Source organism: Pseudorca crassidens, chromosome 18 (assembly GCF_039906515.1).
Source record: "Pseudorca crassidens isolate mPseCra1 chromosome 18, mPseCra1.hap1, whole genome shotgun sequence".
Taxonomy (NCBI): domain Eukaryota; kingdom Metazoa; phylum Chordata; class Mammalia; order Artiodactyla; family Delphinidae; genus Pseudorca; species Pseudorca crassidens.
In genome coordinates, this window is record NC_090313.1 from 9,322,723 (window position 1) to 9,340,276 (window position 17,554).

Sequence of the window (17,554 nt, forward strand, 5' to 3'; positions counted from 1 at the left end):
CTGCCCTCTGCACGTGCGGGGGACAGAGTGACAATTTTTTAAAAAATCTTAGCTGTGCCTCCAGGCCCACGTGCCCCTCTACTGGGCAGCTACTATTTATTTGTCCGCTGAAAGCGGTGACGGCAAAGTAAATAAGTGAGAGATGGTAAAACCTGGCGGGATTTCCGCTAGTCCTGTCGCGAACTACACGTCCCAGGAAGCCTTGGCGCCGGGACGCGTGTCCACTGCGCCATCCACTTGGAGGAGGCCTTACTCAGTCCGGGCGGACGCGCGGGCCAATCCCCTCGCGGTGCACCTTGGGCTGGAACCTGAGACGCGTTCGCCCTCAATGATGCTCCAGTTACAGAAGCAACGCAAGTTTGTCATTATCCCGAGGAAGAGGAGCGGCGTGGTCCTTGCGCATTTCAGCAGAACTACTGGCACCTTTCAGCTGGACAAGCCAGCGCCCCGGTTGTGACCTTTCCGGGGAGACCACGCGCCTGCCCAGCACAGCAAAGGACCCCACTTGGAGCCGCGTCTGCTGCTGCGATCGGCCGACGTGCCCCTGCTGGAGCCGCGGCTGGTTCCGTCCACCTCTTCCACTTCATTTATCTGTGGATCATTTTGAGTCCATCTTGTAAATGTTTAGCACTTTGCTGCTTTACTGCTTCTTTCTGGGGACAGTTCCAGCACTGGCCGAGACCGGCGGAGAGAGGCGACTGAGCCCGGAGAAGAGCGAAATATGGGGACCCGGGCTCAAAGCAGCTGTGGTCCTTCCCGCGCGCTATTTCTACATCCAGGCGGTGGACACATCAGGAAATAAGTAAGTCGAGCAATGGCTCCCTGACTATTTTGGAATACAGTTAAAACTTACTGGTTTTCCCCTTAAGTTTTGTTCGCCCAAGAACTTGTTTCTGCACAGCAGTTTAAAATCCAGGACATTTGGGTGCTATTCACATCTGGTTGTAACTGTTCCCCCCATCCAATCAATTTTTCTCTGTAGCTTTACAAATAATTTCGAATTAGCTCTTCTCCTGGCTATTTTGATAGGGATTTCCCCATGACTGGGGAACAAACTCCTGTACTTTGCTGAAAGTACTCTTTCTAATTATTTTTGCATAAACTGTTATAAGGAATTTAAACCCAGTTGTTAGAAACTGCTTGGTTGCATCTTTCTCTGTTTTCAGGTGGACCTCTGCAGGTAAGCAGGTTTTGAAACTCAAAAGAAAAATAAAGCACTATTTGAAACTTTAGAGTTGAGGGGGAACGTATCAAAATATGAATCTTCTATGTTTGTTACAACTTTATTTCGTTCCACTGAATTCAACGGTTAAAAGTATACTTGAAATTTATTTGTAGAATTCACTTACTTCTGAAATGATTGTCTTTTTTTTTAATTGGTGGTTGCTGACTGTGTGTATTTTGTAGGCAGAAAATCTTGGGACTAAGAAGTTTCCCAAAGGAAAGGAGAGTTATAAATTTTGTCACTTGTCTATAAATAGTACGATTGGGGAAACTAAATACCATCTTAATCGTAACAGTCAGAGCACTCACTCCAAAAAAAACTTCTGTACAATGTCACTTGGGTGATATACTACCTACTAGCTTTTGCCCGTGGCTGAGCATGATTTATAATACTGATTCTTTAAAAAAAAATCTTTGAGAGAGATTTTTCAGAAAATCATTATCTTTAGAGGCACCGTTTCATCACAAATTTCCAGATGGGCATGAAATAAATAGTAGGTTGATAAGACTATTTTTATATATGAAATGCATAAGTATGTTCTATGTTTACATAAATTAGTTGTCAACATATCTCCTTGCAATTTTCTAATAAAACTGTTTTATGTTATCTTGGCCATTGTAATCCTCTTCTTTTTTTCCTCTCTGATGCATCCTATTCATTCTGGTACTAAAAGCATAAGGAAAAAGAAACAAACATATGTTGGGGGAGAAGTGGAGGAGAATAGGAAGGTTCACAGACTAGAGAACATAATCTTTGCACGGTTGTTTCTTAAAATAATCTTTATATCTCATTGTTCTTCCCATCACAGATTCACATCTTCTCCGGGTGAAAAGGTGTTCCAGATTAAAATCTCAGCCCCAGATGAGCAATTCACTAGAGTGGGCGTCCAGATTTTAGACCGAAAGGATGGGTCCTTCATAGTAAGATACAGAATGTATGCGAGCTATACAAATCTGAAGATAGAAGTCAAATTCCAAGGTCAACATGTGGCCAAGTCTCCATATATTTTAACAGGTAATTTGGAACATAATTTTAACACAGCAGTATTTGAACACAATAATACATGTCATTTGATCAACAAAAACAAGTTAGCGTGGTATTTTTTTCACTAAAAGAAAAAAATAGACATTTCCTACTTGAAAGCTAAATTGAGAGTCCTGGTAAAAGAGAGAAATGCACGATTCAAATGGAAATTACAATTTGCTAAAGAGGAAAGAACATATTAATAGAGAATTTGCTCCCTAAAGGCACAACATTAGCAAGAACAATCAAGCTATATATGCGGTCATCGATGGCGCTTTCTTAATTAGAGATATATGACTTAAGTACTGATGAGTGTTACTGAAATTTGGTCGGTCACTTCAGGAAGAAAGAGGACTTGATGGGAGAGCGGGGAAATTGACTGTGGGTTTTTGTTTTGTTTCAGTGCTATTTTCCAGAGAAATTCTGTTTTCTTATACAGGATAAGAGTACAACTTTCTTACCTAGAGCCATATCATTCCCTCTCAGCAGAGACAGTACCCTAAAATATTAGAGAAGCAGGGTGTATACAGACACACGAATCTTCCTTGTCTCCCTGCTCCACGAAAGGCAAACATTTTTCTAGAAAGTGCCTCCATTTCTTCCCCACACTCCACCAGGACCACACAGTACCATATAACCTGCTAACCTTAAAAAGATGTCCCATTGTCTACTACTGCCTGGGTCAGGTGACAATCTGAGACTCATAGAAATAAATGACAGTAAAATCTCAATTCAGATTCTATATTAGGTTAGTATTATTTCTATAAACATGTAATTAATTCATTATAATATTAATGAAATGGGTGTTTTGAGGATTACTTTGCTTCTTTATATTTTCTTTAAAAAAATATATTATACCAAACATAGTATGGGTGTTTTATTTATTTGTATTGGTTTTTTGTGTTTGCTTTTCTGTTTTTGTCTCGCCTCAAGGCTTGCAGTATCTTAGTTCCCCCACCAAGGATCGAACCCAGGCCCCGGCAGTGGAAGCGTGGAGTCCTAACCACTGAACCGCCAGGGAATGCCCATTTGTATTGTTACTTACGATGATTTATCCATTGAGAAAAGTACCTTAGACCCTTTAAGAACTAGTTTGTATAACAGACCACTGAAATATAAATTTCTATCATTTTGTCTTTCATTAAAACAGGTATATTCCTCTGATATCCTTTTACCAATGTTTGGTTATTCTTAAGTACACAAAACATAAAGAGTAATGCTTTGCCATACAGCAGAAGCTAACACAACATTGTAAAGCAATGATACTCCAATAAAAATTAATTTAAAAAAAAAAAGAGTAATGGACTATGGGAACTTCCCTGGTGGTCCAATGGTTAAGACTCTGCAGGAGGCATGGGTTCGATCCCTGGTCAGGGAACTAAGATCCTACAGGCCACACCACCACCAAAAAAAAAAAAGAGTAATGGACTATGGTAGCCACTTAGCGCAAAAAGTAACACCGTTGGCTTTCTTTTGAACTCGTGCCAAGTGGGCCTGACTGTGAAAATATCATAACACCTATCTGTGAAGAGCAGTCAGAACAGACTTAACTTGAGATACAGCAGGGTAATAAAAATGTTTTTCTTTTTAAAATATGTTTTCCATCAAATTGCCCTCCCCATCTAAATAGGCAAAACTTGTAAAGTCATATTACGAATATTTGTTACATGTTTCAAATGCTGAGTGAAATTATTACTGTATACTTTGTTCCTTGTGTGTAATTAGGGCCAGTTTACCATGAGAATTGTGACTGTCCTTTGGAAGACAGTGCAGCCTGGCTATGGGAGATGAACTGCCCAGAAACCATTACTCAAATTCAGAGAGATCTGGCACATTTCCCTACCATTGATCCAGAAAAGATTGCAACAGAAATCCCGAAAAGATTTGGACAAAGACAGAGCTTGTGTCATTATACCTTGAAGGATAACAAGGTACAATTCATGACTGAGAGTTTCTTGCCTTAGTGATTTTTTATTTTGACCATTTGGCTACAACTAGCTACATAGTTTTATTAAAAATCATTCTGCAGATCATTGTGATAAGATTGATCTCAGTGAAGTCAGTGGTTACTTTTAGACAAACAGTAAACATTCAATTCTCTTCCAGGTTTATATCAAGACTCATGGTGAACATGTAGGTTTTAGAATTTTCATGGATGCCATACTACTTTCTTTGACTAGAAAAGTAAGTATTTCTTTTCTCAGATGTATAATAGACAATTTGAGCCCAGGCTTTACACTATAATTTTTCAAAATAAAAATAATAACAATACCAGGGTTGTTCTATTCTGGACCCTTAAGTGCTATATACTGTTCTGAAGTTTTATGTCAGGTAGTATACCTGTATTAGTCTCCTAGGGATGCTGTAACAAAGTACTATAAACTGGGTGGCTAAAAACAACAACAATTTGTTCTCTCACCATTCTGGAGGCTAGAAGTCTGAAATCAAGGTGTCAGCAGGGCAGTGCTTCCTCTAAACCCTATAGGGGGGATCCTTTCTTGGCTCTTCCTAGTTTCTGGGGGTGCCCGGCAATCCTTGGTGTTCCTGGTTTGCAGCTGCATCACTCCGCTCTGTTGTCACATGGTGTTATCCTTGTGTGTTTTGACATCTTCATCTCTTCTCACGAGAACACCAGTCATACTGGATTAAGGGTCCACCCTAGTCCAGTAGGATCTCATCTTAACTAAATACAGCTGCATCAGCCCTATTTCCAAATAAGGTCATTCTGAGATACTGGGGTTTAGGACTTCAGCATATCTTTTGGGGGGACACACTCAACCCCAAACAGTATATTATAGATGAAAATACCTGGGACTTACCTGGTGGTCCAGTGTGTAAGACTCCGCGCTCCCAGTGCAGGCGGCCTGGGTTCGATCCCTGGTTGGGGAACTAGATTCCGCATGTATGCCACAACTAAAAGATCCTGCATGCCGCAATGACGATCCCACGTGCCGCAATGAAGATCCTGCATGCCGCAACTAAGACCCAGTGCAGTCAAAATAATAAATAAATAAGTAAATATTTTTAAGAAAAGAAGATACTTTACAGTAAAATTATTTTGGTACTAAACCTCCTTTGAGCCTAAAGGAGAATTGCCATATGCTGAATCCTGTCCCTGGGTGTAGTGTGCTTTAGCAGGGTTTTAGTGGAGTTTTGACAATGATAGTGAAATGGCTGATATGAAAAACTATACCATCATTTTAACCATCTTGGGTTTCTTTTCCTAGGTGAAGATGCCCGATGTAGAGTTTTTTGTTAATTTGGGAGACTGGCCTTTGGAAAAAAAGAAATCCGATTCAAACATCCATCCGATCTTTTCCTGGTGTGGCTCCACAGATTCCAAGGATATCGTGATGCCTACCTACGACTTGACTGACTCTGTCCTCGAAACCATGGGCCGGTGAGAGACGGGTCCCAGACGACCCAGAGCCTTGGTTTTCTTTCCTTGGTGAGTTCTTTCCCAACAACCCTTGCAATGTGATGGTTTGGGAGAAAAATCTGTTGCACTCTGTTTTCCAGAGTCAGTCTGGATATGATGTCTGTGCAAGCCAACACAGGTCCTCCCTGGGAAAGCAAAAACTCCACAGCTGTCTGGAGAGGGCGAGACAGCCGAAAAGAGAGACTTGAGTTGGTTAAACTCAGCAGAAAACACCCGGAACTCATAGACGCTGCTTTCACCAACTTTTTCTTCTTTAAACACGATGAAAGTCTGTATGGTCCCATCGTGAAACACATTTCATTTTTTGATTTCTTCAAGGTATGACATCATCCGTGGCCAATCCTTTGTGTTTTTCCAAATACCTGCATTTGGGGGCGGGAAATCAAGGGCTGTAAATTACAGGGGTGAGAGAGGTGAGCACAACATTTTAGGAACAGTGAGGAATGGAGCCCCGGGGACTAACCAGTTCCTAGGGGGGCAACCTGGGTTGTACTCAGTACCTAGACCTGATATTAAATATGCACCACAGGAGCTTGGGACCTGGGTAGAGCTATAATTTTTCCCCCAACTGACCCTCAAGAAAAGCATATTTCAGCTCCAAATCCTTTTTTATTAATAAATATGTGTAAGTAATTTTACAAATATTTCTCCCCAGGGCCATAGCATCATAATAGACTAAAGAAGATATATAAACCAGGTGTCTCTTATCAGGCCTTCTGGTAGGGAAATGACTTGGAATCCATCCAAACGTTCTGCCCAGGAACTCTGGGGATGCTACACACTTTCTGTGTCTAGAATGTGGATTGTTCCTGTTTCCCCAGTATGGATCCTTTCTCTGACAAGTCCCCTTTTTCAAGCAGTGGGATGCTGCCCTGATCTCTAGACCACTGAGGGGTTTTGAAGCCCCATGGGGTGAACAGGGAAAAGTGGGCCAAAAAGTAGTCAGCTATCTCCTGCAGGTGGGAAGGCCAGTGATTAGCTGTCTGTGCTGTAAATGGCCTGATTTTCTTTTGATGGGTTACCTGGTACGAGGAAGACCTAAAGAAGGCCATAAGTTGAATTGTCTGTGTTTCTTCCACATGCATATCACAGAAATTTTGGAAAGAAACGGGAGATTTCATACCAAATCAAATCTGATACCAGCCATCCCTCCTCAGAGGGTGTTTTGTCAGACCTTCGCTTTCTTTCTACCTGTTGAATTTGCTACAGCTAAAGACTGTTGACTACCACAGTGCTATAAATATTTTGACTCATAGGTGTTCTTGCCCCAGAGCTTGTTAATTTCATTAACACTTGCATGTGGCCACCTGATGTTAAAAGGTAACACGGCACAGAATGTGCCATCGTGAGGCGCTCACGTGCCATCAAGAAGGTAGTAAATGGACTACAGCGTCACGATGAATCTATCTTCCCTTACGTTGTAGCCTTAGGACAACAGTTTTATAATTTCATTGGCTGCCCCACCATTAGCCTTGTGGACCCTTTTTGAAACCTGGGGGAACATCAAAATGTGCCCTTAGCTCTAGGTCAGCGTGTTGTATATAATAGCGCTTACTAAGTGGTGGAGGCCATGGGCAAAATCTGGCCAGTTTGTATCTGAGGTTTGATGTGTGGAAAGAGAAGGAGAATAAAGAAGAGTGGGAAAAAGGAAATTTAATGGAGGTTCTTCTACTTTACTGCTCTTTTCAGCATAAGTATCAGATAAACGTCGATGGCACCGTTGCAGCTTATCGCCTACCGTATCTGCTAGTAGGTGACAGTGTGGTGCTGAAGCAGGACTCCATCTACTATGAACACTTTTATAATGAACTGCAGCCCTGGAAACACTACATTCCAGTTAAAAGCAACCTGAGCGATCTCCTAGAAAAACTTAAATGGGCAAAAGATCACGATGAAGAGGTAAGGTCAGTCTCTTTGTACCCCAATTATCATGGGTTCATTTTCAATGTCTTGTGCCTGGAAAGCATTCGGGATGCTTAGATGTAGACCCTTACCTGTAAATGGGACGCCACCTCCCCGCGGATAGCACAGATCCCTTCAGGGTAAACACAGGCATAGTGGCTTGGATTAGCTGTCCACTCTGCACATGACACAAAAAGCTAAACCTTGGCCTTGATTATGCTCTCTCCTTTAGTCAGTTTGATTTGAGCCCCAAGCACTGCCTCACCTCACCTAGCAATATGAAAATGAAGATGGCCAACCTGGCAGGAGGAAAAACTAACTGTGCTATGGATTAAAATGAGGGATTGCATGAAAGAAGCATCAAACTAATTGTCTGCCGAAAATTGTTAAGGCAGTGCATTAAGCTTCATCTTACATTTACTTTGCAAAGTCATTGTTAGTTCAATTATTGTATGCCTTTTCTCTCCAAGAGAGGCCAATTCTAGAAGGCCCAATATGACTTCTCAAACTTTTGAGTCTTAAAATCGTCCCTTTGATTTGAACAAACATACTCTGTTAAATGTTCCCTTTACCTCACAAGACCCCAAAGATATTTTTTTCACTATTGTCCCACTAAAATGTCCTCTGAAGATCAGTTAGCATATGTCTGTATGGGGAAAAATATGTTTCATTAAAGCATATTATTCTTGTTCCCACAGGCAAAGAAGATAGCAAAAACAGGACAAGAATTTGCAAGAAATAATCTCATGGGTGATGACATATTCTGTTATTATTTTAAACTTTTCCAGGTCAGTATTTTCTAAGAAAATAGACATACTTGTAATTGGTCATGTTAGTAGCAAGTAATATTTCACTTAATTTCTAATAGTATATTCATTAAGGAGATATATGTATACCTCTGTTGTAGGCAAAAATCAGGGATAAATATTAAATAATAATGAAAATAGTAGAAAGCCAAAGATTAGCTAATGGAGAATGCTACCACCTTAAAAGAAAAGTATTAATGTTAGAACCATGCGGTATGTGGTTAGAAAATTGGCTTCTGATCCTACAGAGTTACTGTGCGTGGATTCACATTTCCTCTCTGTACAATATTGCTGCTGCCTTACCATTTCCTTTTCTATACAATGCAAGGTATGTTTGGACCTGTTGTGCTGACCCCATATGGGCCATGACTTTTCTTGGAAATTGTTTTTATGGACCTACCCATTTAGGCATTGTAATTAGAGCATATCTGACAATTTGAAAAGTTCTTTTTTTAAAAAAAATGCAGTAGTAAACAAGTAATTGGCTAATAATAGTACTAGATCTAAGTTAAGATTTTTTAAATTCAGAATTGCAGAATTGCAGATATTGAGCCCCGTGTCTTAGGCTCTGCTGCAGAACAAAGTTGGTCATTCCTGGTCCCTTCCCCCTTTATAACCTTTCCTAGGGGATGGTGAAGTATGTAAACTGAAGAAGGAGCTGGGGGGACGTACTATTTGAATTCCTAAAGAGCCACATTCATTCAACTCACATTTTTCGAGCCTAAGCACCTCGGCCAGAGCTTAGCCCAGAGCAAGCACATGATGAATGAAGATGCGACTGAGGCTGTACCAGCCATGGTGGGTCAGGCAGAAATAGTCTGTCCTCAGATTCTCAGTCTAGGGAAGATGGGAAGCACAATTATTTTTGCTACGTGGCAGAGGTCAAAAAAAAATACCGTACAAGTCATATCAGTGAAGCGTAGACTAAGGAGTGGTCCCTTAGAAATAGGCAGCCAGTGCCCAAAGGTCAGCCGCCTCTCAGAAGCTCTGTTGTTGGGCTTTTAAGGGGAATATGGAGGACCTTGCATATCACAACTTGACACGTGAGTTAAGTGGACTGTGTTCTAGCAGACTCTGGCATATCTAATTTGGTAAGTGGATGTTAAGTGATATATAAGACATGTTTTTGTATTGTTTCCTATACAGGAATATGCCAGTTTACAAGTGGGTGAGCCCCAAATCCGGGAGGGCATGAGGAGGGTAGAACCACAGACCGAGGATGACCTCTTTCCTTGCACGTGCCATACAAAGAAGGTAACCAGAATTCACCTTCTAGCCAGTGTCAGAGTAAGAACTAACAGTGATCCAACTCTTCATTCATTCCTTTCCTCGTTCAGTCAGGCAACAGCTACCTGAATTCCTCCTGGAGCCTCCAAGCAATTCATTCTAGCAGAGGCAGATAAAATAGATCCCCAAAAGGCAAAAGACAAGCGCTAAGATGCAGTGAAGAGAGCTCTCAGCAAAGTGGAGGGAAGCCATTTTTACTGTGAGAATTCAGATCACGTGGCATTTGAAGAGATGTTTACAGTTCGAAAAGTGTTTTCACACCTATCATCTAAGAGCTTCATCTCCTTGTGAGATCGTTTCTGCAGAGTTCGTCATCCCAGTTTAGAGATGGAAAAATATATAACCATCATTATTCACGTTAACAGAGTATTCATTTAAAAGCAATCTCGGTTGATACCACTACATACTGATTTTGTTTATAAAAGGCAGATGCACATATGGACTTGGCAGGCTGAAGAAGACCTGAGAGATCAGTAAATGCCTTCATTTTATAGTTAACAAAACCGAGCCCAAAGAAGAGTTTAGCTCAGAATCATCTATCTGGATTATAGCAAAGCAAGAACCAAAAACCAGTGTATCACCTTCAAATTGTGTGCATAATTGTGCGTAAAGACAGTGTGATGGCTTGGGGGGGGAGCGGTGATTATAGGTATTTTTCATTTGAAGGAATATATACTGTATAAAGTTATTATATGTATTATATGTATATATAAAATATGCTGGCTTGACATTATTTTAAGCAACAGCATCATGTCTCTGAACGGACAAACTCAGAACCGTGGCATTGGAACCAAAGTTGAGAGCGCAGATTTGGCAATTATTACGTCTGCCTCTCAATCGGTTTTAAAAGGAATAAGAAGACTACCAGCCCCAATGGCGTGATGGAGCCACACCTCATCCAAGTTCACAGACTGTTAAATATTTAGGGATTTTTCACAGTGGTTCAGTTTTGGTAGCTTGGAATCCACGTGGTGGAAGTATTTACACCATGACAACAGTACATGCTACAAATCAGTTTTGGTTGTCTGTTTTTTTTGGGGGGGGGGAACTGATTTGCCACCAACTGGCTCTCAGAGGTGGTGCATCATCAGCATTAATTCCTCTCAGTGCTGCAAGGCCATAAAATCAGTGAAAGCCAGTGACAAAACAGAAATTTCCAGACTCGAAACGTGCTCCCACATGGAGTTAGTGATTTGATATCAGAACGCTTCTGTTGGCTCCAAATGAAAGTGGGCAGCTCCCTTTCTCCACTCCTCTTTTTAAATTTTTATCTCTAAGTGACTTTGAGGGGTGCCAAATGATTCCCCAGATTCATAGCAGTTAGGGACTAGAATGATAGCTTTGTTTATTTTTTGCCCATTGTCTACTCTAGCCGTTCACTGATACCATTCATAACACAAGCCTTTTACCATAATACAGACGCTTAGATGTTCAGGTTCCCCACCAATGTGACTTTACCCTTGGGTGATTCCAAATAATAGTCCTAAAAGCCTCTAGCAATAACTTGGCTTTTTTTTTCCCCCTTCTTTCATCTTTAGGGGAAAATAATTAATAGACTAACATAAGCTTTCTTGACTCGTAGAAGACTTCCTGATGGCTCTAAATATTTTGTTTCTTAATTGCAGACCAAAGATGAACTCTGATACGCAAAATACCTTTCCTTCAAATAATGGTGCTCTGAAGACTCTTCTTAACTGAAAAGAAGAAGAATGTCTTTTAAATATTAATTCCATGGACAATATAAAATCTGCTCTGTGATTGCCTGGATTTTGAAGATATGTTTCTTCTTATTATTGCAGTATTCCCATGACTGACCTTTAAAGCACATTTTTAGAATTTTATAATAAAAGCACTTTTATTTTAAAAGGCTGTGTTGTGCTAATTGTTAGTTGTGTTTGGACCATGGAGCCTTAAAAAGAGAGGGTGTCTGGGTCCTGGACTCAGAGTGAAGTATCACAGAAGCCACCACCTACCCACACACAGGGTTTATATAAGAAAGCAATAAACCTCTGTCTTTTTTTTTTCTTAAAGATTTTTTTGATGTGGACCATTTTTAAAGTCTTTATTGAATTTGTTACAATATTGCTTCTGTTCTTTTATGTTTTGGTTTTCTGGCTGCGAGGTATGTGGGATCCTAGCTCCCCGACCAAGGATTAAACCCACATCCCCTGCATTGGAAGGCGGACCACCAGGGAAGTCCCTAAACCTCTTATTTACACTATCATTTTGGATAATCAGTCCCTCACAGCCAAACCTAATTCTAACTAATACATCTTCCAAGGCTTTTCTTAATCTGGCTTCTGCCTGCATCTTTAATCAAATCTCTCACAGCTTCCTAATATGTACCCTGTAGTCCAGCAAAATCAATCCCTGTTCCTTCTGTGCCTTGTTCCTTACCTTCCTTGTACGTGCTTCCCCTTGGTCTGGAATGCCATGACCCTCTTCTTCCTCTGGCTTAGATATCCTTCAATGCTCATTGCAGGAATCACTCCCCTGAATCTCTCCATCTGTGTACTTGTATTGTTATCTCTTCCCTGCTATGGGGTCATGATCTAACTTGTAGTCTCTCTCCCTGACCAGATGTTAAGCAACTTGATAACAGAAACCGTGCTCTTCTTCTGTTTCATAGTGTGCCTGAAACTAGAAAGATGCAATATGTATTGAATGGATAAATGAAACGAAATGAATGACTGAACGAAAATTACCCTGAAATGTGATTAAGAGAATTAAAAAGGAACTTGAAATCCTAACATTGAACAGTAGCATATGGCCCACAAATTCCTTTCCTAATTGTTTCCCTTCTACCCATCTTCCAGTTAAATAATGTGTTATAAATTTTTTAAATCGTGGAATGTTTCACATATACAAAAGTATATAAAACATAAACCTCCAGCTTAAAAATAATTATAAGAACACACTCATGTAACTACTGAAAAAGAATCCTGAACCTTCTTGGCCCATCTGTGCATTTCCTTGTAAAGTCTAGTCTGCTGGCGATTCTTGGTGTTCCCTGGCTTATGGACACATCCCTCCAATCTTTGCCTGTGTCATCACATGGTCTTTCCCTCTGTCTCCATATCTTCTCCTTTTCTGTCTCTTATAAAGACACTCGTCATTGGATTTAGGGCCCACTCTTAAGTCCAAGATGATTTCAGTTTGGGAGTTTCAATTACATATGCAAAGACCCTGTTTCTAAGTAAGGTCACATTTCAAAGTAGTCAGGTTAGGACTTGGACAAATGTTTGGGGGAGCCACTATTTACCCACTACATCTTCTAAAAACATTCCTTTTGAAACTAAGAACAACAAGGATTCCCATCATCACACACTCCATTCCACCTAATGCTGGAAGTCTGAGCTAGCACAGTAAATCTAGAAAAGAAGTAGAAAGTTGAGGATTGAAAAACAATAAAATTATCATTAAAAGCAGATGATACGGGACCTCCCTGGTGGTGCAGTGGTTAAGACGCTATGCTCCCAATGCAGGGGGCCTGGGTTTGGGTTCAATCCCTGGTCAGGGAACTAGATTCCACATGCATGCCACAACTAAGGAGCCCGCCTGCCACAACTAAGACCCGGCGCAAACAAATAAATAAATAAATATTAAAAAGAAGAAAAACAGGTGATAGGCTATGGTACACAGAAAATCCAAATGAATCTACAGATAAGTTGTTGGAATTAACAAGAAAAGTTGGCATTTGTTGGGCTTCCCTGGTGGTGCAGTGGTTGAGAATCCGCCTGCCAATGCAGGGGACACAGGTTCGATCCCTGGTCCGGGAAGATCCCACATGCCATGGAGCAACTAAGCCTGTGCGCCACAATTACTGAGCCTGTGCTCTAGAGCCAGCGAGCCACAACTACTGAGTCAGCGAGCCACAACTACTGAGCCCGCATGACACAACTACTGAAGTCCACATGCCTAGAGCCCGTGCTCTGCAACAAGAGAAGCCACAACAATGAGAAGCCCATTCACCGCAACAAAGACCCAACGCAGCCTAAAATAAATAAATTTATTTTTTTTTAAGTTGGCATTTGCTAAATACAAAACTAGTATATAAAATTCACTTGTATTTTAATATACCAGCTAGTAACAGAAATAAAAATGTTTAAGGTAAAATTTACAGTAGCTCTGAAAACTATGACGTAATTATTTGAGGAATTAAATCTAGCAAAAATGCCCAAGATCTTTATAGAGGAAATTATGAAATCTCTTTAAAAAGTAGTTAAATCGAAAGATGTTACATGTCCATGGATTGGCAGACTCAATATTAAAGATGTCAACTTTCCCCAACATAATATAGAGTCAATGTATTCCCAATCTAAATGTACTCTGCCCCTTTTTCCGTGGAACTTTATAAAATTTTCTAAAAAATGTATGGACCTGCAAATCCAAGAAAAATTGAACACTTTTGAGGAAGTATGAATTGCAAGAACTTTCCCACCGTATAGCAAGACACTTTATAAAGCTATAGAATTTGAGACCATGTGATACTGCTGCAGGGATAGAAAAAAATAGAGCAATAGCTGAGAGCGATGCATGAACAGACTGGAAACTTGATCTGTGATCCAGAACTACAGAGAGTTGGAAAAAGGTTGCACATTTCAGTGAATGGAGCTGGGACTGTGTAGTATATTAATGTTTCTGATTCCAATTTCAATGTGTGGCGGTTCTCCCCACACCACCAGGCTACTTTCCAACACCAGTTGGGTGTCCAACAATTCAACTCAATTCTGACACTCTCTACCCAGAGATAGCATCAGATTCCTCAGGTTAATGGCTCAGTCCTTCACTTCAGATGCCAATCACAAGTCCAGGCTGCCACCTGTGCTTCCAACCAACTGGCTATAAATCAGAGGTGCTCACAACATGGGTTCAGTTAATTTGCTAGAGCAGCTCACAGGACTGAGGAAACCAGGTTAGTCACTAGACTACCAGTTTATTACAAAGGATATTAGAAATATAAAAATCAACATCCAGGTGAAGAGATACACAGAGCAAGGGCCAAAGCAAAGGAGCTTCTGTCCTCATGGAGTTTGGGGCCAGGCTTAATGACTTGTGGAAGCATCTAGGTCACCAACCTGAAAATTCTTCAAACTCCACCCTTTTGGGTTTTTATGGAGCCTTCATTACATAGGCATGATTGATGAAATCATTGGCCAGCCCCCTCCCTTCCCCAGAGCAGGATAGGAGGATGCTAAAAGTTCCAACGCTCTAATCACATGGTTGTTTCTCTTGGCAACCAGCTCCCATCTTTTGGTACTTTCCAAAAGTCAACTCATTAACATAACAAAAGACCTCTTCATTGCTCTGTTACTTCAGAAATTCCAAAGGTTTTAGGAGCTCTGTGCCAGAAATAGGACAAAGGAAGACAAAATACATATTTCTTATTATAAATCATAATGTCACAGATATCCATATATGGAAGAAAAACAACTGGATACCCAGCATACACTCTATCCAAAGATAATTCCAGGAGGGTTAGTGACAAAAGGCAAAACATAATATAGGTGGGCTTCCCTGGTGGCGCAGTGGTTAAGAATCCGCCTGCCAACGCAGGAGACACGGGTTCGAGCCCTGGTCTGGGAAGATCCCACATGCCTTGGGGCAGCTAAGCCTGTGAGCCACAACTGCTGAGCCTGTGCTCTAGAGCCCACGAGCCACAACTACTGAAGCCTGCGTGCCACAACTACTGAAGCCTGCACGCCTAGAGCCCATGTGCCACAACTACTGAAGCCTGCGTGCCGCAACTACTGAAGCCTGCACGTCTAGAGCCCGTGTTCCGCAACGAGAAGCCACCGCAATGAGCCCACGCACCGCAAGGAGGAGTGGCCCCCGCTCGCCGCAACTACAGAAAGCCCGCGTGCAGCAACAAAGACCCAACGCAGCCAAAAATTAATAAATTAATTAATTTAAAATATATATATTTGTAATTAGCAAAGAGGCTGTCTCTGAATTATAGTAGTATAATAGTAGTATGCTGGCAGCTGCAGTGGCTGAAGAATTATTAATTCCTTCACTTTGTGGCTCTGATAAATTAAGCCTTATAACATTATCAAAAAATGCCAACTCCAGAAGTTTCTGGAACATGTGTTTCTCATTGTACAAAACTGTTTTTCTTCACCCTGAGAAGGTTGCCATTTTAATCCGTCACAGTGGCACTTCCATAAATGGCCCGTATGTTCATTGGACCTCAGATGACACATTAGCATAGCAGGAATTCCTCTGTCAACACTGCCTCTTGTAAAAATAAGTGAAAAGTAGGTTCTGACAGGATGGTGTTCATACTATATCTCTGCTTGTCTTATAAATCTTTTGTTTAAATGAACAGAGTTGAGATTCCAATAAGGAACTCAGGAGGACTGACTTTGGTTGTTGAACTTGGAGTCTGTGACCTATTGATGGATGATTAACTTGACAAGTCTCCTCTGTCAGTGTGTTTCAAAGTTTGGTTTAGAGAACCAGATTTTCAGTTTGAACATTTGAATTAGGGTATAAGAAATTGAATTGAAAGCTTCATATGCTCATATAAACGTACATAAATTTTTCCCTCCCCAAAAACATTTTTCTGTAACAATTTTCCACTCAGCAATAAATCATGGCTCTCTTTCCATAATCTTACATTTTTCTTAAGAAGAATATTTTGGATATGAAGAGAGGACGTGGCTGTAAAGGTATGGTGTAAGGGTTGCTTGTGATTATAGATCAGTCCTATATCTTCATTAGAGAGTTGGTTACATAAATATACACATATGATAAAGCTACATAGAGCTACACATACACACATATGTGCACCTGAATGCATATATAGTTGTTGAAATCTGAATAAGCTCTGTGAATTGTATAATGTCAAGCAAGCTCCTGGTTTTGATACTTTTTTAACTTCCCATGAATATATAATTATTTCAAAATGAAATTTTATTTTTAATAAAATTTCAAAAGTAATACATGCTCATAATAACAAAAAATCAACTTCTTCCAATCCCTACTTTCTTCTCAGTAGAACACCTGTTAAAAAGTAGATTTTCAGACATTTTTTGGATCCATAAACTTGGAGGTTAGGTCCATCAAGGACCCAGATCACAATAATTTATCTTCTCCATCCTTTCTACTAGGTAGGAAGGATTGTTTCTAATTTTCAGCTCTCCTAAAAAGAAGGCTGCCTGCTGGTAGTACGATAGGATAAATTTCTCAAAGTGAATTACTGAAACAATGGGTAATTTAAATGTTTATAGATAAAGCAAAACAGAGAGGGACTATACAAACTATTCTCCCATTACTAGGGTTTTAAAATCCCATTTTTCTATATAGTCAGAAACACTAGGTATTATTCATCTTTTTCATTTTTGTCAATTTGAATACAAAAATTGTTTTTTAAAATATTTCCCTCATTATTTATGAAATTGACTATCTTTTTTTTCCTTGTCTTTGACTTTTCGGCCTTGTCAAATTTTCAATTTTTAAAATTTTTTCTTACTGACTTTTTTCAACGCTTTATATATTGTGGACATCAACGCTTTCTATTATGTTTGCTGCAAATGTCTCCCAGTCTTTTTTGTCCTTTAACTTTGCTCACAATGCCTATATAAATATAGATGTTCTTAATTTTTATGTGGTCAGATCTGTCCATTGTTACTTTATAATTTCTTGGCTTTGCATCTGACATAGAAAGACCTTCTCACCTTGAAATATAAAAAACATTTTCCAAATTATTTTAAAATATGATCCTGTAAATTTTTAGGATCTTTTGATAGCAGTAAAGATCCCTTCTTAAAAAAAAAAAAAAAAAAAAAAAAGATCCCTTCTTACTGTTCTTCTTAAGATTGTTCTCAAATTTTTTTGTCTATTCTTCCAGTTGAACTTTAAAATCACTGT

The 17,554-nt window shown here is 40.1% G+C and overlaps 1 protein-coding gene and 1 long non-coding RNA gene across 3 annotated transcripts; one reads left to right on the plus strand and one right to left on the minus strand.

Annotated features, from left to right (window-relative positions):
- The first annotated feature begins 312 nt into the window (after nt 1–312).
- Nucleotides 313–11,548, plus strand: POGLUT2 (protein O-glucosyltransferase 2). Of its 2 annotated transcripts, XM_067713055.1 has the most exons (10): nt 317–802; nt 2,034–2,239; nt 3,974–4,179; nt 4,355–4,432; nt 5,476–5,648; nt 5,768–6,005; nt 7,377–7,586; nt 8,288–8,377; nt 9,542–9,649; nt 11,308–11,548. In XM_067713055.1, the coding sequence occupies exons 1-10, from the start codon at nt 621–623 to the stop codon at nt 11,323–11,325; spliced, it is 1,509 nt and encodes a 502-aa protein (XP_067569156.1). In that variant the 5' UTR covers nt 317–620; the 3' UTR covers nt 11,326–11,548. The 2 variants fall into 2 exon arrangements, with proteins under 2 accessions (XP_067569155.1, XP_067569156.1); XM_067713054.1 differs by lacking the exon at nt 11,308–11,548 and having other exon boundaries at nt 313–802; nt 9,542–10,058.
- Nucleotides 1,790–10,058, minus strand: LOC137210983 (uncharacterized). The gene is made up of 3 exons (XR_010936834.1): nt 9,106–10,058; nt 5,068–6,049; nt 1,790–1,891 (listed from the first exon to the last, which is right to left on the minus strand). It is a non-coding gene; the product is annotated as an uncharacterized lncRNA (long non-coding RNA).
- Nucleotides 11,549–17,554: the final 6,006 nt, after the last annotated feature.

Excerpts from the sequence above, each read along its gene's own strand:
- POGLUT2 (XM_067713054.1), top strand. The coding sequence starts at position 621 with ATGTTTAGCACTTTGCTGCTTTACTGCTTCTTTCTGGGGACAGTTCCA. Across the intron at positions 6,006-7,376 it reads CATTTTTTGATTTCTTCAAG|CATAAGTATCAGATAAACGT; the intron begins GTATGACATCAT and ends TGCTCTTTTCAG. Across the intron at positions 8,378-9,541 it reads ATTATTTTAAACTTTTCCAG|GAATATGCCAGTTTACAAGT; the intron begins GTCAGTATTTTC and ends TTTCCTATACAG.